This window comes from Marmota flaviventris, chromosome X (assembly GCF_047511675.1).
Source record: "Marmota flaviventris isolate mMarFla1 chromosome X, mMarFla1.hap1, whole genome shotgun sequence".
In the NCBI taxonomy this organism is placed as follows: domain Eukaryota; kingdom Metazoa; phylum Chordata; class Mammalia; order Rodentia; family Sciuridae; genus Marmota; species Marmota flaviventris.
Genome location: NC_092518.1, coordinates 118,189,792 through 118,213,224, shown reverse-complemented (window position 1 = coordinate 118,213,224; position 23,433 = coordinate 118,189,792). Strand labels below are relative to the sequence as shown.

Genomic DNA, 23,433 nt, shown 5'->3' with positions numbered 1-23,433 from the left:
GGGCCACCATGCCCAGCTAATTTGTTTTATTTTTGCTTTTGTTTTAAGTGTTGGGGATGGAACCTAGGGCCTTGTGCATGCTAGGCAAGAGCTATATCTGCTGAGCTATATCCTCAACCCCCTTAATTTGAAATTACCATTTGGACAGGATGACGGTCATCTGGCTCAGACACTCCAAATCACCAGAGTTAAATGAGCACCCAGTGAAAAATGGTTCTTTAGTGTCCACTTTTATCCACTTATTACATAAATCTTTAGTTTCTAGCTAGGTTATGTTATTTTGAGAAAGACAATGAGTGATATTAGCTGTTTTCTTTGTGTGTAATGTAGAAAACAAATTTTTTTCTTGGCTCTTACACCTTGAAATTGTGTTTGGATTATTTCAGCCAGTAAAGAAATACAACTACTTGAAAAAGAAAGAAAGGCCAAGCTCCAATATGAAAAACATCTGGAAGAAAAGCAACGAAAACTAAGAGAACAAAAAGAAAAAGATGAGCGGCGAAGAATATCTGCAGAAGAAAAAAGAAAACAAAAATTCGAGGAAGAAAGGGTATCTAATTTTATAGCCTATTCATCAGATGATACCATATGTTGCCTGAATCTGAAATATGTTTATTCTTAGCCCTTGTCGCTTTACTCCCTGTGGAAAAGAACTCAGTCCCAGCTCTTTCCTCTCTTCTTCCCTTTTCCTTCCCTCAGCAGTAGAGGCTCCTGCCCTGTCCTGATAAGGTCCTAGGAGCTCAGACCCTAACCTCAGAAAGGAGTAGCCTTGCAGATGTAGGAACAGAGGTCCCATTTGCCTTTGGGATATGGCTCATAGGATACCTGTGATTTGGGTTGTGCTCTGAGCAGTTCTATCTATTATCAAAAACCATTCACTATTGTCCCATTGCCTAGAGACTGAGGACAGACCCCAGTGCCTCAGCTCCCTGACCTGCCCCCATCTGACTAGATGGTTTCTCTAGACTCCTCTAATTGTGTGACTCCCCAATCAAATCTAAGCACTTTCTCTCCCCTTCCATGTACGCTGGCTCTCTTGTGTGTGTGCCTACTCTCTCCCTCCCTGTCCCTGTCCCTTTTGTGCTTCACAGTCCCTTTTCTGACTTGGCCCCTATGGACCTGTGGTTCATGGTCAGCATTCTTCATTTTTTCTCTTGTCTTGTGGCACTACCACTCTTCCTTTCTGGGCTCTTTTTGGTGTGTGACATGTTAGTGTGAGCCGGTGGCTTCCTTATGCCCCCTTTCTTCCTCATGTGTGCCTCTGCAATCAGTTTGTCTTTTGTTATTTATACTGTGCATCTGGCTACCTGTCATTCTCTATGATTTTCCTTTTTTTTAATCTTAAATTTTTGTCTCATAGGTCATTTCACTGCTCGACTCCTTCTGAATCTGGCATGTTCTCTGTGACACAGTCTGTTTGTTCCACTGACTATTCAGTGTCTCTAAATATGTTTTAGACTCTCTGACCCTGACTTTTTCTTCCTGAGACCACTCACTTTTCTTTTTATTTTCTTTGTCTTAGAGTTTCCATGCTTTTCCCCATCTTCTAGCTCTCTGCCTGTCATTCTCTCAGTGTGAATGCATCTTTAATCTCCCTCCTTATTTTCGATTGCTCTGATTTTTGTATTTCTTTTTTTCTCCTTGTCTCTTTGGTTCCATTTCTCCCTGTGAAACTTCTTTTGTCTTTCTCTGTGGTACATACTTGTCCTCCTTTCTGGTGGATGCAGGTGCTCTCACATGTGCTTCATGCGCAGCCCTGCACCCCATCTGGAGATCTTCAGTATTTTCTTGTGCCTTTTGTTCCCCATACATGGTCTGTTACCTTTTCCTCTCTGCCTTACTGAACATTTTTTTCAGTAGTGGGGATTGAACCCAGGTGTGCTCTACCACTGACCTCTATTTCCAGCCCACACTTCTTTTTTAATTTTGAGATAAGGTCTCACTAAGTTGCCCTGGCTGGCCTCAAACTTACAATCCTCCTGCCTGAGCCTTCAGAGTAGCTGAGATTATAGATGTGTACCAACATACCCAACCTGAGCCTTTTTCTTTTTTCTTTTCTTTTTTATTTTTTGGTACCAGGTATTGAATCCAGTGGTGCTTAACCACTGAGCCATATCCCCAGCCCAACCTGAACTTTTTTCTTTGGATGTTTGTGATCTGCAGGTTTCATGTTCCAGTATTTAGTATAATATCTTTCATAATTTCTTGTCACTTTCCATTGTCTTCTGTGAAACATGTCCTCATGGAAGCCAGAGAAAATAGTAGGAACTAAGGAAAGACAGTTCAAGAACCAAAGAATGTAAAATAGAAAACTGTGTGCAGATTGAAGAGGAGGGTCCTTGGAGAAGAGACAGTCCCAGGGACTGAGAGAGAAGGAGAGAGAGATAGAGAAAGGACCATCTAAGTAAAAAGAAAAAAAGCTGAAAGACAGAACACAGAGAAGAGAATATAACAAAATGACACTGCAGACAAAAGGGGAGCCAAAGGCTAGGTGTGGTAGTGCATGCCTGTAATCCTAGTGGCACAGGAGGCTGAGGTAGGAGGATCACAAGTTCAAAGCCAGCCTCAGCAATGGTGAGGCCCTAAGCAACTCAGTGAGACCCTGTCTCTAAATAAAGTATAAAATAAGCCTGGTGATGTGCCTCAGTGGTCAAGTGCCCCTGAGTTCAATCCCTAGTACCATAAAAGAAAAACGAAACAAAACAAAAAGAACAAAAGAAAGAAAGGGAGCCAGAGACATAGCCAAAGGGGCAGGAAGGAAGAGAGAACTCCAGAGAGCTAGTGTAAGGGAGTCCCAGACAGAGTAGGGGACATGGGGCACTTTAAGTAGGCTTGGCTATAGGAAATGAGAATATAATTTTGAAGAGTAGAGAAGGAGAGGTGAGTATAGAGAGGAGATATATATGACACAAGATGGAAACTACACGTAAGCTATGGGCAGCCACAGATTTGAGAAGGAACCTGAAAGACAGCACAGAAGGTCAGTACATTTAAAAACAGTGGGATACAATTCTTATGGATCAGAAATATTTTCATAAGGCAAGGTTCTTCTCTGGTTTTAGTCTATTATAGTTCCAGGGTTTCTAAGCAATTTAGAATAACTTGACTTTCTGTTAGAAAATGTGATTTTCAAATATTGCCATTACATAAATTCTCTTTCATTTTCCTGGCATGTTTATCTTTGCCCTCAGAAATGGTGGGGACATTATAAGGATGATGTTGCTATGAAACGGTTGTTAAGGAAGAATAGAAAACCTCTGGTCCTGAGGTTGATTTGCTTACTCAAGTATAGTACATGGTATTTTACACACAGAAATGAGAAATATCTGAGTAAAGATCTCGTTTCTGGAGTGCAGCTCTTCTGCCACAGCATGGCAGTTGTGAGTGGTGATTTGACTAGTTTAATGCACAGTTGAGGTCAAGACAAAGACATCACTTATCTTTTTTAGAACACTATTAGTTGACACCAGAATTAAGCTGCTGTAGGTGTGGGTATAATAGATGACTGTGGCATAGATTTACTGATATTTATGCTGTTATTTTCTTGCTTCATTTCACAAAAATTTAAGGAAATTTAAAAAATACATACCACACCAGATATTAAAATTAATGGTTGAGAAAGTAATGATTGAGGGAATCAAGCTGAGGGGAGAATTTAGGTAGATAAAGGTATTGAGGTAGGTAAGATATGATTAGCACTCAGTCTTTGCAATTGCTAAAAATAGACCACAAACCCGGCGTGTAGCACATCCTCCAGCTCAGGAGGCTGAGACAGGAGGATCTTTTGAGTTCAAAGCCAGCCTTAGCTATTTAGCGAGGTCCTGAGCAACTTGGCAAGATCCTGTCTCAAAATTAAAAATAAAAAAGGGCTGGGGATATGGCTCAGTGGTTAAGCACCCTTTGGTTCAATCCCCAGTGCCGAGAGAGAGAGAGAGAGAGAGAGAGAGAGAGAGAGAGAGAGAGAGAGAGAGAGAAATAAACCATAAGTTTGACTGTAAATTTCCTAAGGATATAAGCAAAGAGGAAAGCATGGTCAGTTCATTGATGCAGGGTTCATAAAACAAAAAAGAAACTATTCAGAAGAAGCACTGGTATTGATTGGTACCTGAAACATGTCTCCAATTATTTTAAACTTTTATCTAATAAAAACTTCTGATAATGAAATTTGGTGATGAGGTTTGCTTTGTAAACCACAAATCAAAATTTTTACTAATATAATGAATGTAGAAAATTGTGTTGGCATTTATTTTAAATAGGAAAAATACAGAGCTGTTCTTTCTCGCACTTTGGAACGGACTAACCGTGTTGATCAACGGCAAAAGAGATGGTCATGGGAAGGCTCCGCCATGGCAAATTCTGAAAACAAACCTGGTAATGAAAACAACAATCAAATTTTAAGTTCACTAATGTTCATATTTAAATGTTGGCTATTACTATAAGGATGCATTTATAGCAAGATTGTAATCTCTATCCTAAACAAAAATGCTATACACAGTAAATTTATATTTAAATTTGTGTCATATGACAGTGTAGAAGAAACAGGTAAGATTTTATAATATATTTTAATTCAGTATACCCCAAATCTTAATTAAATTTATAACCAGCATAAAATGATAACTACACACTACTTGTTTTAAAAAATAAACTATTTTCTTTACTATTTACTCACCATAAGTTTTTTTTATATGTAGGTATAATTTTACGCAGTTTCATAAAATAAAATATTAAGTTTATATAGTTTGGAAGGAATGACTGACAATAAATATTATATTCCTAATTAATGTAAATCTGTCCTCCATAGAACTACATCTATGAAAACTCATTTTTTTCAGCTAATATTGTCTTGTAAAAATATGATTACAGTAAATATCATATCTTTTCTCAGTTGATAAATGATCTATATTTACTGAAAATCTTCAGCAGGGCTTATCTGCTTTAATTAAATAGATGCCTATGTCATTTACACGTCTTAAATTCTATTGCTAAGAGTAAGTAGTTATGTCATGAATTCTGCTGATTTTCAACTTAAGGAAATCAATTATTTTTATGTATTTACACAGTGCCTCTTGTTTAGATTGTAGAACATTTAGATTTATTTCAGAAAAACACCACATTATTTTACAGTAGAATGAGATGGCCATTGCTATTTTGTATTTTCATCAATATAAATCCTTGTTTCATGATTTTTGTGTTAATCATATTAGATGGGATTTGGGGGCTCAAATTTGAAATGTTTGAAACATATTTTGCCAAAAGACATTGGCATTAAGTGGCATAATAATTTATTTTACTTTTAAATTAATTCACATTCTAGTCAATTTGTAGAATGTAAATTAATTTAATTTACTTTTAAATTAATTCACATTCTAGAAATTTTGTTTTCTAAAGTATGGTTAGACTAGTCATTCAGTTTACACTGTCATTTAAAGAAAATAATAGCATAAATATAGTGGTGGACAGATTGATCTGCTTTACAAATATCATATTTGTTATCTACAGTGAACTTGTGAAATATATCAGCAAGTACAATTGCCTTCCTTGTTTCATAATTAAGACATCAAGAAATTCAATGATTTCTACCTTAACATGCTTTATTTTTATTTTTTATTTTTTGGTACCAGGAGTTAAACCCAGGGGTGCCTACCAATTGAGCCATATCCCCAGCTATTTGTTTTACATTTTATTTAGAAACAAGGTCCCCCTAAACACCCTAATGATAAGAATATTGCCAAGTTCACTTTACAAATCTTCATAGTTAAAAATGCAGTGTTGTTTTAAATAAAATGAAGTTATCTGTTATGAATACTTTAAATACCTTTTTTGTTCCTGGTGTTTCCCCTTTTCATTACTATTTTGTATTTTTATACTTTGTACCTTATGCTTGCTAGGCAAGTGCTTTGTCACTGAGCTACACCCCAGCCTAGTATTACTTATTTTTTTAAAAAATCTTTACTTCAGTGTGTGTTGGTGACCATTTCTGACTTTTTTCACATGTATTGAAATATATTAAGCAACCATATCTATCAATCTAAGAGGAAAAATACCTTTGTCTTTCCAGAGGAAGCAGTAGGAATGATCTTGGCAAGAAAAACATTGGGAAACAAATTCTGCATCATTCCCTCAAACTTGGCCATTAAAAAAAGATAGATAGCTGGGCATGGTGACATGTGCCTGTAATCCCAGCTACTCAGAAGGCTGAAATGGGAGGATCACTTGAGCCCAGGAGGTTCTAGGCAATATTTTGAGACCCTGTCTTAATAATAAGGACAAAAAAAGATGAAACAATATCATTTTTATGCCTGGAATAAGACATCATAATAGTTTGAATTTAAAATGTGTCCTCGTTGGGCTGGGGATGTGGCTTAAGCGGTAGTGCATTCGCCTGGCATGTGAGGGGCGCTGGGTTCGATCCTCAGCACCACATAAAAATAAAATAAAGATATTGTGTCCACCAAAAACTAAAAAATAAATATTAAAGAATTCTCTCTCTCTCTCTCTTTAAAAAAAATGTGTCCTTGTGTTATTAGGTGCTTTGACATTTTTTGAACAATGCTGATGACTTTAAAATTCTAGTACAGCAAAAGATTCTGGGTGGTACCATTTAAAGAATAATGAATCGTAGCAGTGACTAATCTAGTGGATAGGATTTCTGTTTTTTGTCCAAAACAATATTATACTTGTGATAGGTTCAGGGGAAAAAAGGATTTTTATTTTGTTGAAACTCACCTGTTATTTGTCTTAAAACTCTTACAATTTCAACTATGAGCTTTCATTTTGTCTTTTGTTTACTTTTGTTGACAGTCTTAGTCTAGCACATTTTCTCTTACAATAGTCTGGGAAAAGTTGGATCCACATACCACCTCTCCTCCCTCATTGTTCTTTTCCAAAGCACTTTTATGTGTAGCCTGGGTTCATTCATACGCTAATGTAGGAAGACTTTTTTTTAGCACCTTGCTTGTCTCGTGGTAAAATTAATGTATTATTTACCAACTAAATCTCTTAGAAAAATTAGATAGCAATAATTGCAATAGCATATTTGTGTCCCATGAACATTGTTCTACAAGTGTTGACTATGTTTTATTACCTATTTACTTCAAGAATTAGCAGAGATTAAATATAATATTATATAAAACTATGCTTTCATTGATATGTCCACTTGCCATATTCATGAAACATGTAAAGAGAAGGGACAGGCGATGACTTAAAAGGTAAGGTAATAACTAGTTAAACAATACTGAAGGAGCAATACCAAGTTAACTTTTTAAATGATTTCTTTACTAGTTTTTAATAGAAGGTATTATGGAAGATACTTTGTGAAGTAACCTACTTAAAGGTACAGTATGATATATACTCCAAAGTGATGAATACTGTAATTAATGATTCCAGAAAATCTCTTTAAATTGAAATGAGACCTATTCAATCCAGAGAGATCAATATTTGAAACTCAAATGAAGTTCACAATTTAATATGTAATATTTTAAATAATCTTGTTTTAAATCTTGGTTGATTTAAATAGTCTTATTTTTCTTCCACTCATTGCTGACTCATAACTATTCTCAGTATTTTGTCATTTCTTGCAGTCTACTAATGAGGAATTGTGTAACTTAATCATTGACTTGCTTACAACTTTGTAGTTCATGCTATACAATCACATTATCAATTCAAATTTTCAAATGATGCTGGATTGTCAATATGTACTTTAATTTACAGATCTCATTGTTATACAAAATTACATACAAGAGGTTGTGAGGGGAAAGGGAAAAAATAAAAAAAAAAACAAGGGAGAGAATTAAATTACAGCAGATGGGATAGAGAGATAAGATGGGAGGGGAGGGGAGGGGGGATAGTAGAGGATAAGAAAGGCAGCAGAATACAACAGACACTAGCATGGCAATATGTAAATCAATGGATGTGTAACCGATGTGATTCTGCAATCTGTATACTGGGTAAAAATGGGAGTTCATAACCTACTTGAATCTAAAGTATGAAATATGATATGTCAGGAGCTTTGTAATGTTTTGAACAACCAATAAAAAAAGAGAGAAATTGTTTTTTTCAAACAGACATTCCTCAGTATTCTGAACTAGAATATTTGAAGCAAAATGAAAAAAGTGTCTATTGGAAGCAGATTGTTTTCCCTTGTGAATGGTTGGGTTGCTTAAGTTGTGACATTAATACTTTTGTTTAAAAATACTAGTTATAACTAACATATAAATCACTTTTACTATTAGACATCATGGATTGTGTCTAGAATCAAAGGTTGTATATTCCTAATTTGGGAACTTTGATGTTGTGGATAGTATCAGACATTTTACCTCTTAAATTTTAACATTTTCTAAATCACCTTATTTTCATTTCAGTAACAGAGTAAATTAGTTTTAAGTTTGGGGAGTAGAATCTCTGTATTGTATTTGAAATTAAATTCTTATAAGCAAGGGTAGATAAGATAAACAAAAATATGTAAACATGAGTGGCTCCTAAAATAATATATTTATGTCATTTATGAAAAGTAATATTTCTTTGCTTTTGACCTCTAGGAAAAACAGAAAATAAGAGAAGCTCATCTTTGAATAGAAGAGAAAACAAAGTACATTCATCTACTGACATAGAACACATGGAGGACAAGCCAGGTGATTAGTTAGTGGTTAAAACACGCATATTTATGTCAACATTATTGGTTAAAAATCATTTCTGAAACTGAAAAGTGAAGCATCCTTTTTTTTCCTCCTTGAAGTTCTATGGATGGAACCTTTTCATATGTGTTTGTTGCTTTTTGTTTCTCACCATTCACTTATGGAAGACTTTGTACTTAATTGATTCAGGTTCAACCCTATTGGAACAAATGCCATTTCATAGGAATCTTTAACAATATAAATACTTATTGGAGCAAGATATTTATTTACAACAATGGTCATTTTGGTAGGAGGTACTGGGGATTGAAATCAGGGGCACTGATTTCACCACTGAGCTACATCCCCAGCCCTATTTTGTATTTTATTTAGAGACAGGATCTCATTGAGTTGCTTAGTGCCTCACTTTTGCTGAGGCTGGCTTTAAACTCATGCGCCTCCTGAGCTGCTGGGATCACAGGCGTGTACCAGCATGCCTGGCACAAAGCTCATTTTTAACAAAAAAGTTCAGTCAATTCCTGGGAGCTTTTGGCAATGCACTTGATGATTGTCAATGACATATATCTGGAAATCCATGTAAAGGTTGTTTTGTCATGTGCAATTCTTTTTCTCCATGTGTGAGTTCCCATAAGGACACCATACTATGGGAGGTGGTTATGTCAAATATGTTACCTGGGTTTCTTCTTTGGGGTTATTATGGTATGCTGAGGCCTTTGCTCCTTAATTCAGGTAATCTTGTCCCTGACAGTGCAATCTGATTAGATTAGCAGTGTCCAATCCTATTATACTATGTATTGTTGGGAAAGTTACCATTTTTACAGCAGTTTACATTGATCATTGTTGCTTTGTATTCATTCATCTGTAAGACCTCAAATTGAATGTTTTTTTATCATTTAGCTCGTCGATTTTATAGCAATCCCTCAGAGAATAATTTAATCAGTCGCCTGCTTATCCCAACAAGAGCATCAGTAGCCAGAAGCAAGACTGCTGCTTCATTATCCATCCCAGGAAAAGATACTCCAGGTAACAGGCACATGGAAAAAAGCCTGAAAGTACTCGTGTTTGCACTTAAAAAGTAGACTCTAACACTTAACTTTTTGCTTTTAGGTGTCAAAATAATTTGAATCAATAGTTACAAAATTTCTAGCATGGTAGATTAAACTGGGTAATGGGTAATTAATAGGATGAGATGACTAACTTGGTGATGGTTAAATTTTATTTTGTTTATTCAACTGTTATTTATTTATTTATTATTACATGGTGCTGAGGATGGAACCCAGGGCCCCACATGCACTAGGCAAGTGCTCAATGACAGCCACAACCCCAGCCCATGTTGGTTAAATTTTAAAGCTCTATAGATTCTAAAAATATAGAAGAATTTCACTAATATCAAACAAGAAAATTTCCTACTAACCTTTTTTTATTCAAAAATATGGAACAATAACATTGATCAAACTTCCAGTTTTCAATTAGGGACATAAAGATTGTAAGTACAACAAAACAAATCTTCAGGATTATGAGGACTTTCTCATTTGTAGTTTACATAGCCTATGGACAGCAAGATATCCCCAATAATGGAAAGGTCTATTGCATTGTCCCCATTATTTACCCTCTCTGCTTTTTCCTTTCCAGAATACATCCCACCTCTTTTTTTTTTCTGTCATTTTCATGTGATTAGTAAAATGAATCAACATTGTATCAGTCTTTCTTGTAGTACTCTGATTCCTGGCATGCTTTATGTGTGTGTATGTGTGTGTGTGTGTGTGTGTGTATATGTATATATATATATAATCAGATTAGTTTCTGCCAGTTTCCCCCACTACCAATCTAGATATTTCTGATTATTTTTGTTTTGGCTTAATAGATCACTATCATGAAAAACTCAGTATTTTGTCTTAAATTTCTATAACGAGCTAAGTGTAGATTTTAGCACACCTAAAATCTCAGCAATGTGGAGGCAGAGGCAGGAGGATGGCAAGTTCCAGGCCACCCTGGGCAACAAGACCCCATGTCAAAATCAGAAATAAAATGGACTGGAGCGGGACTGGGGTTGTGGCTCAGGGGTAGAGCGCTTGCCTAGCACGGGCGAGGCCCTGGGTTAGATCCTCAGCACCACATAAAAATAAATAAGTAAAATAAAGTTATTGTGTCCAACTACAACTAAAAAAATAAATATTAAAAAAATGGACTGGAGGGAGATAATGATCAGTGATAAAGTGACCCTAGGTTCAGTCTCTAGGATCACACAAAAATCTTATACTTTATACATGTTCTATAATACTAATTTTTTGTGTTAATTAATGTAACTGTTAGGCACATGTAGATATGTAAAGAAACTGCTTTCTTTATCAAAAATGAGGAAGTAAAAAAATAACAACTTTGTCAAGTTTTTTTCATAAGTAGTCAATTGATAATTCTATTTTAAATATTTGACAAAATCATGAAAATTTGCCACGTAAAGTTGATGTACCAAATAATTGTACCAAGTGTTAAGAAAACTACCACAGACATTTTTAAAATGTTTACTTTATTATATAAGCAGTAAACATTTAGCATAGAACAAGATTTTAAGTGTAATCTCCCTAATATTTCAAGGCACACTGGTAATTTAATATCTCTCCACATATATATTTTTTCACAAAAGGAGATAGTAGCCTGCCTTTGTTAAACTCAATAAATATCATTTTCCTGTATCCAAAAAATTGCAAATTACTTCTTTTAATGACTGCCTTCCTATAGTGCAAGTTTTCTTTTGAATATTTGGATTATATTTTCAACTATCCCAGTATTTTAAACAATAGTTTAGTTAGCAACAATGTGAATACATTTTTACATATTTATCTAGTTTTTTTTTTCCAGGGCTAAGGACTGAACTCAGGGCCTTGCTGTGCTAGGCAAGTGCTCTGCCACTGAGCTAAATCCCCAACCCCTTTATCTAGGTTTTTTATCTTTATTTTTTTACTAAGGATAAATCCAGAGGTGGAATTGCTAAAACAAAGAGTATATACTACTTAAATGGCTTTTGATACATATTACCAAATTGCTCCTCAGGAAGCATATACAAATCTACAATCCCACCAGCAATGTATGAGGTTGCCTGGTTGCAAATATTGGAATTACCATTTTCTTCCATACAAGCTGACATGGAATATTAGCATTTTGCTCCTTCCCTAGGCAAAAAAAAAAAATATTTGGTTTGCTGAAGCTGGAAGAGACCTTTGAGATCTAGCCCACTCCGAGTAAGTCTTAGTACAGTTTTTAATATGGCTGAGAAAATGCTTTTCTTAATTCCCTTCTGCAACGATCAACTATGAAGTGTCTTATGTAACCACCTGTAATGGTTAAAATCTAGTCCTGGTGAAGGTGTTCATATTACTTTTTAAAGATGTTGAAGACCTTGCAATTTTCATGAAAATAATTCTGGAGTGCAGTGCAGTTAAAATATAAATGGCAGGTCTGGGGCTGTAGCCCCGTGGTATAGCCTTAACTGACATGTGTGAGACACTGAGTTCAGTCCTCAGCACCATGTAAAAATATAAATAAATAAAATAAAGGTATAAAAAACAGAAATGGCAAACATCAACTTTGGAAAAACATCTTATTTTCATCTGTAATAAAGACCATTGCTTTCACAGTGACTGTTGTTGGGGAATACTTCCTGTGATGTGTGTAATCTCTGTGATTTCCTAATAAACAGTTGTCTCTTTTCTCTGTTCCTGTTCTTATACTGTCTTATCAAATTTCTAACTTTAGGGTATTTTACTCTCCATCCTCATTCACTTATAGGTGTCACCAATCACTTCCTCCAGTATGTACATATGCCCTTGCGTAGCCACAGTAGTGACGAATTGAAGAGTTCCATCATGTTCAGTAAGCCAATAGTGAAGACGCCTCTTCAGACAAAATTAGAAATGGCTCCCCTGGAGAAAGTAGTAACACCCTTTAAGGTAAATGTGGAAGCTACTCCCAAGGCGAAAATGGAAGTGCCCTCTGAGGTGAGAATGGATGCCTTGTTGAACATGGAAGCCTCCCCCATGGAGAACATGGAATTGTCCCCTGTGGTGAGCACAGAAACATCCCCCTTGGTTAGTGTGGAAGTGTCCCCTGTGGTGAGCATGGATGCCTCCTCTGAGGTGAGCCTAGATACATCCCCTGAGGGGAGCATGGACTCATCCCCTAAGGTGAACATGAAAGCTCCCTGTAAGGCAAACATGGAAGTATCCCAGAGTGTGGAAACACTTCCTGAGGCAAATGTGGAGGTGCCTCTTGAAGGGGAAGTGGAAGCATCACCCAAGGAGAGCTTGGAATCATCCCCTAAGGTGGTGGCAGAAGTGTCCTACAAGGCATCCCCCAAGGTGAGCATGAAATTATCTTCCAGGTAAAAGTGAGAGACTCTTCAGAAGTTTGTCATGTTTTATTGACAAGATTCCTATTAAAATGTGTGTATTTCATTGTATAGAACATAATAGGTTAGGTTTTACAACAAAATTATCACTATTATAGTGTTGCGCAATAAAATTAATAAAATAATTCACTAAGTAATTTAAAATCTCTGATGTTTGTTACTCTAGTGTAATATTTCCCCCAAACTGTGGAATATTACTTTTGGTTGAAGGGAGAAAGTGTAACATTCCTATGAACTGTTTCTGAACTCTGAAGAAAAGATTTTTAAGAAGTCTTCCAAACCCTTAATTAAGACTTAGAAATGGAAATAGGTTTTGAAAAAAAGATTTCTCATAAATTAGTTATTTCTGTGATCCATTTGAATTGTGTAATATAATTGTTAGTCTAGAAGAAAATGTGTCTGAACCTGATTTCAAGCACTAAAGGAAATTTGTGGATTTAAGGAACTATAATTGTACTTTATTCAGAATGTTTTTCTTTTAGAAAGCTAGCTGCAATAAAATACTTACTAATATCCTACTGCATTAGCCTGTTCAGAAACCAGAAATGGACAGACAGACCTCCAACCCTGTTATCAAGAAGCATCCATCCTCAAACATACTATCTAATATGCAGTCACCGTCTCCTGCCAGCGGGTGTCATCCACCCTCTCCCGTAAATACTATGTAAGTAAGTAGCCTACTTGCAACCATTCTGGTAGGTGTTAATTTCATGTCAGGACAAATTTCATGTCAGTGTTTGATGATGAAATATGATTGTATGTGCAGTAACACAAATGTGAAGAAAAAAAACTTTTAAAATGGATTTAGCTTTGTCTATTATAAAAATTCCCAGATCATAATCTTATGATCATTATCTCATAGTGTTGAGACTTTATATTTTATCAAATTGTATACTAAAAATTAACTAACACACATTTGTTACTTTTTCTCAGCAGGCACATTCAAAAGAACCGCCCACCATCACCTTCACCAGTCTTGTCAAAACAATCAGTACATGCTCCTCTGCCCTGTAAAATCATACCTGTTCAACGTACCCTATTTGTGCCAGATGGTATTGTCAAAAAGAAAAGAGAAACGGTTTCTAAATCCCCAAACAAATATGAGCCTGTGAGCCAAAAACAGATGATCTCTGAGGGTAAGTTCTCTCATTAAGAAGTGTGTTTTAAGACAGGTGTGGTGGCACATTCCTCTGATCCCAGCTACTCGGAAGGTTGAGGCAGGAGGATCACAAGTTTGAGGCCAATTGGGACAAGTTGGTGAGGCCCTAAGCAACATAACAAGACACTGTCTCAAATGAAAACTAAAAGGGCTGGAGATGTAGCTCAGTGGTAAAGCACCCATGGGCTCATTCCCCGGTATAAAAAAAAAAAATTAAGAAGTTCATTTTAACAACACATAAAATCCTGAGGTACTTTGGGAGTGGTCAATATCATTTTATTCCCCAATGGAAAGAACTTTAGGGAGTGATCTTTCTTTTAGATATTAAGAGAATTTAACTAAATCACTGGTTCTCCTGGAATGTAGCTTCTCTGCTTACTTGTCATTGCCAAAGCTTCGTATTCACCCCACCTCTTTGTTTTGGAAAGTTCATTTTGAAACTACTGCTAAAAGCACAGGTTGGATGAGAGGGTTGATCTAGGAGATCCCTGTAGGCTCTCCCAGCTCTGATGTTAGATGATTGCTGGAGAGAGCACATCTAGCCATTCCTGGATGAGCAGGTTTCCATTAGGAGATGTAGGTCAGGTTCCATATATAGGTCAGACCATGTGGTGTGCCTTAGTTTGTATTGTATGCAGGTTCCTGAAAATTGCCACATGGCTGTTTTGCCTTCCACACACATTTTTACACCTACAGACATTACTTAATTTTAAATACATTAGGGAGTTTTGCTTTTTAAAGGAATTTCACAGTAAATTCTTTGTAACAGAAATAATCTTTTTATTGCATATTGTTCATTCTTGATATGTCTTAAAATTTTCCTTTTCACATGTGATTTGTTTTAAGTAAAGCAATGAGTTACACAGACTAAAATATGATAATAGGCCTCCACATCTTCACCTTACTTTACTGATAGTCTTGGTTTCTTTGGTTATCATCTATAGTTAGACACTTTATTGATAACCAGATACACACACTGTTATCAGAGTTTAACTGGAAAGTAATGAAAATGTGCCACAGATCTCCAGATGTATGCCTAATGTATTTTTTGGTTAATCAGGTATTTAAGATTTATACTCTTCATTTGGACCAGGCTAAACCTTGACTTTCCCTATAATCAGTATATCTTAATCTTTTCCTATACAGTAATTTGATCAAGTTATCTCCAAATAGCTAAAACAAGGCCAGATGTGGTGGTGCAAGCCTGTAATGCCAGCAGCTCGGGAGGCTGAGGCAGGAGGATCCTGAGTTCAAAGCCAACCTCAGCAAAAGCTAGGTGCTAAGCAACTCAGTGAAACCCTGTCTCTCTTTTTTTATTGTGGTGCTGGGGATTAGAACCTAGGGCCTTGTGCATGCAGGGCAAGCACTCTACCAACTGAGCCATATCCCCAGCCCAAGACCCTGTCTTTAAATAAAATATAAAATAAGGCTGGGCATGTGGCTCAGTGGTCGAGTGCTCCTGAGTTCAATGCCTGGTACCCACCCACCCCCCAAAAAAGTATAGCTAAAACAAAGTAGAAGTATAGTATTGCATTTTGGAAAAAGTATTTATTTAAAAGAAAATGCTAATTCTCTTGTCAGGGAACAGTTGAGGCTTTGAACAAATCACCTATAGTTTGCTTATGGTTTATAAATTTGGATCTAAGCACACATTGTTCATTTTTTAATGTTTTGGGTTATATTGTACTTATTTATTAGACTGAGAGACAATAAGTTCACTAAACTAACTATTTTACATTTTCATTTAAACTAGAGTCTGGTAATAAAATTGCACCAGGAACCATGAGTGCTGAGGAAGCCACGAAAATTTTGGCAGAGAAACGCCGTCTTGCTCGTGAACAAAAAGACAAAAAAGAAGAAGAGAGACTCCAGAAAGAAATGGAACCAAGGTCAGCACAAAATCATCATCCTTTCTATACTAGTCTAGGCTGGGGCCCCAATTTTGAAATATTACCCACAAGTTATAATTTCTCAAAAATTGAATTTTTCTTCAGCAAGGATCAAAATTTCCTTGTTACCTTCTAACCAAGTGAGTGGCTGAACATAGAGGACCTCTCTGTCCCTTTTAATCTCCATATATTGTGTGCCATTAGGTTGTGCTACTGTATAAAAAGACCAAACTCATGCCCAGAGTTCCCATCTCTAAGCACAGTAGCACTTGAGTGATCACATGACATTTATATTTGTATTTTCTGGTGTCAGGCCCTTTAAGACTTGTAACTTCAGTATTTGTAAACCTGGAAATTATACATACTCTTGTTTCACTTTGGGTACTTTCCAAAGACCTTTGTGATACCTGAATCTCATCTGGCCAGTGAGTCACTGCTTGTAGGATGTCTTGTGGGCAGCAAACCTCATATACAGCTATATGCCTCAGAACTTGAAAAGAAAGGTTCCTTGCTCTTCCATTTATGGACCCATTTTAAGTTGAGCCCTGTAATGTAAACCTCTGTCCACTGCCTGCAAGGAATACCTACAGCACTGGCTTTATTTTCTTTGCAATATAATTTTACATGTTCTGTGCAATATAATTTCACACTTTCCATAAACTTTATATGGGCTCAGAGAAAGAGGAGAAAGGGGATATTGTGAATATTAACAAATTATAAGTGGAAGAATATTATCACCTAATGTAAACATGGCTAATTTAGCATTTGAAAGCGCTGGATACTGGGGCACCACTAGACCATCCTCTACATTACCCAGGTGAGATTGGGTGTAAGCATGTGTAAATAAGGACTTTGGGGAGTGCCGCAGTCTGGCTGGGCACAAAATCACGAGCCACCACACAGCTTGTAGATTCAAACAGCAACTCTTTATTCCCGAACTCACACCAGCTGTCTACAATCACGTTCTGGGGAAATCCACGTTCTCTGCCCAAATCCACCCCCACTGGGCTTCTGTCTCCCAAAAAATACTGTCTGAATCCCGTGAGAACTCAAGGGGAACTCAGGCAGCAGGATACACCCTATTCCCAGCAGGAATAACCTTAAACCTGGAACCACCCTAAACCCGGATAGTCCTAAACCGGGAACGCCCTAAACCCGGATTATCCTAAACCGGGAACACCCTAAACCCAGATCCGCCCTGGTCCTTGAGCAAGGTCACCTTAGATGCAATGTCACTGCAAAATGTCCTATTTTCACGAGTCCTTCCACTAAGCAACATAGGGTACGCTGGCAAGGAAATTGTCATACCTACTTGGCTAATGGCTCCCAGCAGGGGAGGATCTCTAAAACAGTTCAGGAGTAATTCTTTTCTGTTTTGCAGGTGTGCATGTGTATGCACAGTTTTTAAGATTCAAAGTAGTCCAGTACTTGAGAGAAGTCCTTTTCTACTCACAGGCTAGTTCCCCCACTTTTTAAAAAAAGGGTGAAATTGTGTAAATTTTGTGTAGTAACAACACAGTAAATGTAGTGAATATGGTGCAAATGTAAACTGTATTAGTGTGGGAGCAATTTCATTATAAAAGGTTGCATACTACTGCAAGCTGTATATGGTAGCAACTAAGATAAATACTAAGAATTATTTGAATACTCTTGTTTTCCTAGGAAAGTGGCAGATGTGAGAGAGAAGGTGGACAAAGGCCAAGCAGAAGAGCTCTCAAAATGTGAAGATGGGCAAGAACAAGAAAACGAGATTAAAAAGAACAAAGGATGTCAGCATCAAGACCAGGAAGTACTACTACAGGTTTACTGGCTTAACATTTTAGCAGCAATTAAGAACCAGCTAATAAAATTTAGTTGAAACTCACAGCAGGGCTGGGAATGTGGCTCAGTGGTAGGGTACTTGCGTAGCATGTATGAGACTCTGGGTTCCATCCCCAACCACCAAAAAAAAAAAAAAAAGGCAGCAATCTTTGTTTCTTATTTTTGGTACCAGGGATTGAACACAGGGATGCTTAACCACTGAGCCACATCCCCAGCCCAACAGTGAGACCCTGTTACTTAGAGCCTTGCCATTGCTGAGGCTGGCTTTGAACTCACGATCCTCCTGCCTCAGCCTCCTGAGCCGCCAGGATGATAGGCTTGCTCCACCATGCCCAGCTGACATCTGTCTGTAAGGAGATGTAGCATTCCCTGTGGCACTTTAACATTACAGTTTCACTATAACCCATTACCACTGCAGGTCATCTTCAGCCATCCTTGGCAAAGTCCCCAAGTTTCTCAAGGGCAGCTAAAAAAAAGCAGAAAACAGTATATTATAGATTAGTAGTCCTTTAGTTTAAAATCCAAACTGCTTGCTCAGATTAGATATCCCAGGTTGGTTTTCCCCAATTTTGCTTTCTGTGGTAACACTAATGGCATTCACAGCTGCACCCAACACCTCCCACACCAGGCAAAGTTCAAAATCAGATTCACCAGTAAGAATATATCACCCTTCTAAATTCAAGCCACTAGGAAACTAAATTCCTGAACTGAGCTCAGACTATACTCAGTTTGAATTATTACCATAGTCTAATTTCTAGTCCCAATTTTAGTGTGTGATTCATCAAATTTGGTAACATGTAAATTCCATAAATGATTGTGTGTGCTTGCATTTCTCTAGAAGGAACCTTTGTGGATTCTCTCATGACACTGGGAGAAATATGACTTTTCACTCTTGTTGCTATGTTAATGGATAGCTCCATAGTCACCTACGTAGTTTTAAAGTAAGATGATGTGATGTTCATAATGATACTCTTGACATCCTGAGCCTTCCAGATAACATTTCACCTAGTTCTGTGTATTCTAACTAATGGTTTGAAAACTGATAATCCATGACTGGTCATAGATAGGAGTGCTCAGTCAAGAGATTACAACAGTTGACTTTTTAAATGTGCTATCATATATTGAAATTAAATGATATTTTTACACACTTTTTCTAGAAAGGGGATGCCAAAATAAAAGCTCAGGAAGAAGCTGATAAACGCAAGAAGGAGCAGGAGAGAATTATGTTACAAAATTTACAAGAAAGATTAGAGAGAAAAAAGGTAAGTGTTTTCTGTTTTGGGGTGTTTGATTGTGTTAAACACAATTGGGTGGCATTTTTGAAAATCACAAGTCAGGTGTGTATTAACATCTGGCTTTTTTCCCACTATACTCTCCTCTTCCTTATCCAAGGAGCTGGTTTATATATAGAAGGTTTTTCCTCTTCATTACCACTTCCCCAAGAACCCTTGGTAATGATTACAGCATTGCCACAATATAGCAAACCTGTGGGAACACAGCTCCTTTGAACGGAATGACTAGTCATGGTACGGGTTGTCAAAAGTTAGAGTTCTAAACTGGCTAGCATTTGCAGTAACTATCATGGGAAGAAGTGCAGGCATCTTTGAGAGGCCAAGGTGCAGGCCATTTGTAAGGGTGAGCCACATGTTATGCAACTCACATGGCTCATCTGGGAGCCCCAACCTGGGCTGAGGTGTACAGGACCTCCCTGTCCATAAATCATGAGGCACCCTGAGTTGGCCAGGGAGTCACAGTTCTCCTCACCTTATGCATGGTAGAGAATTCTTTTTTGTTAAGATAGATACAATATTTTGTTTATTTTTATGTGGTGCTGAGGATTGAACCCAGTGCCTCAAATGTGCTGAGCTATATATAACCCAGCCCCGTGCATGGTAGGGAATTCTTAACCCTCCCTAAAATATACCTCTTGTCAGCCTCCTGTCTATTTTTAGTAACGAGATCTGTTGACAGTGCCATGACTGAGGTGCATTATCTTCATTTAGCCTCAGGAAAGGTCCGTAAAGACTAAAATCCTACTAAAAACTCCAATTTGTCTGCAATAAAATATGCTTACTCTAATTAATGTCTATGTGAAAATAGAAGTAAGAAATTGTCATTTGGGTATCTATGTTGTAATAAAAAGTACAACTGTCACCATTCATGGCATATTATAGCTGAAACCAGTTCAGAAGAACAGGGAGGCCAGCTGTCCTGCCATGTCTTTTGTGGGTGAAATCTATGGTTTTGGAGCATACATTGTGTGCCATTGTCCGCCTGTGTAAAATGGAGATAATCAACTGCTTCAGGACCACTGGTTTTTAATCTCTTTTCATGTTTGACTTTTTGTTTTCCTTTTAATAGAGAATTGAGGAAATAATGAAGCGGACAAGAAAGACAGATGTGAACATCACAAAGGTAGTCTCCATTCTACTGCCAGCAGTATATAAGAATTCCTCTTAAAAAAATAAAAATCATTGAACACCTATATTTAAAAAAAAAAGAAAGAATGCCTCTTACTTCCCATCCTTGCCAACTTTTGCCTTTTTGCTGATCTTATGGCCATGGTATAAAGTATCAAGTTTACATTTCCCTGATCATTACAGAGGTTGAACATGTTTTCCTGTCTTTAATTAGCTTTCATGTTTTCTCTCATGTGAAATGCTTTATAGGTCTTTTTACCTAAACCTTTTGGTTGTTTTGTCTTTTTCTTGCTCTTTAAATCTCCTAGATATTGCTGCTTTTTTGGTTGTGTGTTGTAGATATCCTCACCCTCCAAATGGTTTGGCTTTTCTTTTTTTTTAATTTTTTATTGTTGGCTGTTCAAAACATTACATAGTTCTTGATATATCATATTTCACAATTTGATTCAAGTGGGTTATGAGCTCCCATTTTTACCCCATATACAGGTTTGGCTTTTCTAATTGTCATCTTCTGCTAGGTAGAAGCTCCTAATGTCATTGCTGTTGAATTTATCAATACTTTCTGATGACTAATGAGGTCAAGTGCTTTTTGATATGCTTCCTGACCATTTTGAGATTCCCTTTGTTGACATGTCTTTTCAAGTCATTTGCCCATTTTCCTATTTTGTCACTTGCCTTTGTAGGAGTTTTTGCCTACCCCAGTGAGGAGTTCTTTAGATATATGTACTGCAGGGAGCTTCTCCCATGCTGGTTTGCCTCACATAATATTAGTTTAGTGGACCAGATGTTCTTCAATTTAGCAAACTCCAGTTTTTCTCCCCTTTATGGTGGAAAGTTTCTGTGTCTGTTGCATCATTATTTGCTTCCCCCAACAGTGTGTCTTTTGATTGAGCACATGCCTTTTTCCTAGATTCTGTGCTGCTCTTTATATCCTGTGTTACAAAACTTATATTTTGCCTTTTTACAATTGTTCAGTTATAGTCGTTTATACTATGAAGCCACCCTGTCTTTGGTAAAATTCTAAGCAGAGATGATGAATACCAGTTCAAGGCTGTAGTGTCTGTTCTTGCTCAGGGAAATCTTTAATTCTTGAGGGTCTTTCTCTAGCTGAAAGACACAACAAGGGCAACCTGCCCCTGTCCCCATTCTTTGGACCACTTAATGTTGTTAGAATTTTTTTTTACCGTGTAGTTGAAGTATTGAAAGTTAGCCATCAATCCAGTCTTGATATCTAAATTCTCTTAAATTCTAAGCCAGAATGATTGAATATTAGATATAATATTGATTTTCTTTTTTGACCATAGGCCTCAGAAATATCTGGCAGTAATACATCTGAAGAGGATGAAGCTGATGATGAGGATGAGACAGAAAGTGATGAGGACTCCCTTGATACAATGTTCCCATCAGGTTTGTTTGTGCCTAATGTTCTGTTAGTTGCCATGTAGGAGCTGGACTGCCTTGGTTTATATTTAAGGGCTCTGTCACATCTGAGCTTTGTGGCCTTGGGCAAGTCATTTAACCTCTCTGTGCCCAGCTTTACCATCTGCAAGAGGGAGAGATAATGTCTCTTTACCAGGGTTGGGCATGAGATTTCAGTGAGATAAATCTGAGTAATACTAAGAATAGCAGCTAACTGTCAATAAATATTTGCCACTGCTTCTTAATTTTACACTTTATGCTATTAGATTGTAGGTGGTAGCTCTTTCTCAGTAGAATATGAGGACTGTTGACATAGCTTAGAGCCTCAGAAGGCAGCTGTGATTAACTCTAGGTGGGATTCGACTTTCTAACTTATAAGGAAAAATTGAAATTGTGTCATGATGCTCATACCCTCTTGAAATATATTGGTGACTCCCTCCAAGTAGGAAATACTTCATAGTAATGGGCATTTGAGAAAACACTATTGATCCATATTTATCCTGAAAGCAGACATTGAACAGGTAAGCAAGGTATTCTCAAGGTACTGAAAAGCCTTGGGGAGATAGACACCTGAACAGAGAGTGGTTACTACCACACAAGGACTGGGTTCAAAGAAGTCAGGTGAGAGTGCAGCCAGTGTATGGCATTAGGACAGAAGCCTTGGGTCAGCTGGAAGGAGGAGAGCCCACAGGAGAGTCCAGTGTGAGAAGTAGCATTTGGGGGCAAGACAAACTCAGGGCCAGCCTGTTCTAGATGAATGCCAGGTGTGAGTAGCAAGAAGTAGCCCTACCCACTGGTCCACCAGTTTTTCAGGGCACAGGACAGGTTCCTTAAAGGTGGCCCCTTTGTGCATGGAGGGCAGGGTGAGTGCAGGTACTGGGCAGCACTGACTGTAGCTCAAGCACCACAAGCAGCTGGGGGTGGTAGGCCTGGCTCCCCAGAGTGTTACCTGCCTGATGCCCTCTGTGTCAGGCACCCGCATCTCCTCAGGATTGCAGCTTTGTCTTTTTCTTGTGTTGTTTGAAACTCCAGTTTTAATTTTGTTCCTTTCTCTTCCCTAGCCAATGGAAATGGCAGAGAGTCACCTAACAAGCCCAAAATGCCTTATAAAAATGCCAAGAAAATGCCTCAGAAACTGATGTTTTTACAAGCCACAACTGGTGAGACCGATAAAGAAAAGAAATCATATTTTAATGGTGATCTGAAACCTTTCAGGCAAAAAACCCTGAAAGAGTCTTCGACTCAAGCAAAAGGCTTAAAGTAAGTCACTTTGCATCCTATTTATCTGAATAAACTTGGGGGGATTATGATTGACCTTCTTAGAATGCCAAGCAACATTATTTCTTGAGCTCTTACTTTGCACATGCCAAACACTCAACTTTACAGAAATAAGCTAAGCCCCACTATAACCTTGCTTGGTAAGGAGCCTCCTCCTGATTAGACAACCAAACTGAGGTGCAGTGAGCTAAGGGGATTTTTTCAACATCCCACTGCTAAAGGGCAGAGCCCAAACTGCTTTTCTTTACACAATGACTGTTGTTTCATAAAATCAGAGAAGGGGCTATTTATTGAATGCCTGTTGTAACCAGGCCTTTTACATGGCCTACTTTAATTCTCACAGTACTTGTGAGATTGGTAATAATATCCTCATTTTTTAGATGGGGAACCAAGTTAGAGGTTAGTTTCTTGG

General features: G+C 37.4%; 1 protein-coding gene across 4 annotated transcripts in view; it reads left to right on the top strand.

Moving 5' to 3' along the window:
• Map7d3 (MAP7 domain containing 3) overlaps nucleotides 1–23,433 on the top strand; it is a 32,398-nt gene that overhangs the window by 6,161 nt on the left and 2,804 nt on the right. For 2 of the 4 annotated variants that reach the window (XM_027940167.2, XM_071606787.1), the window contains exons 4-16: nucleotides 387–550; nucleotides 4,257–4,371; nucleotides 8,538–8,630; nucleotides 9,528–9,653; nucleotides 12,417–12,985; nucleotides 13,563–13,699; nucleotides 13,969–14,171; nucleotides 15,948–16,083; nucleotides 17,746–17,884; nucleotides 19,062–19,166; nucleotides 20,266–20,319; nucleotides 21,629–21,731; nucleotides 22,805–23,003. In XM_027940167.2, coding sequence (XP_027795968.2) covers nucleotides 387–550; nucleotides 4,257–4,371; nucleotides 8,538–8,630; nucleotides 9,528–9,653; nucleotides 12,417–12,985; nucleotides 13,563–13,699; nucleotides 13,969–14,171; nucleotides 15,948–16,083; nucleotides 17,746–17,884; nucleotides 19,062–19,166; nucleotides 20,266–20,319; nucleotides 21,629–21,731; nucleotides 22,805–23,003 — 2,143 coding nt within the window. The remainder of the gene's footprint in view (nucleotides 1–386; nucleotides 551–4,256; nucleotides 4,372–8,537; nucleotides 8,631–9,527; nucleotides 9,654–12,416; nucleotides 12,986–13,562; nucleotides 13,700–13,968; nucleotides 14,172–15,947; nucleotides 16,084–17,745; nucleotides 17,885–19,061; nucleotides 19,167–20,265; nucleotides 20,320–21,628; nucleotides 21,732–22,804; nucleotides 23,004–23,433) is intronic. The other 2 variants (XM_071606788.1, XM_071606789.1) reach the window with 2 other exon arrangements.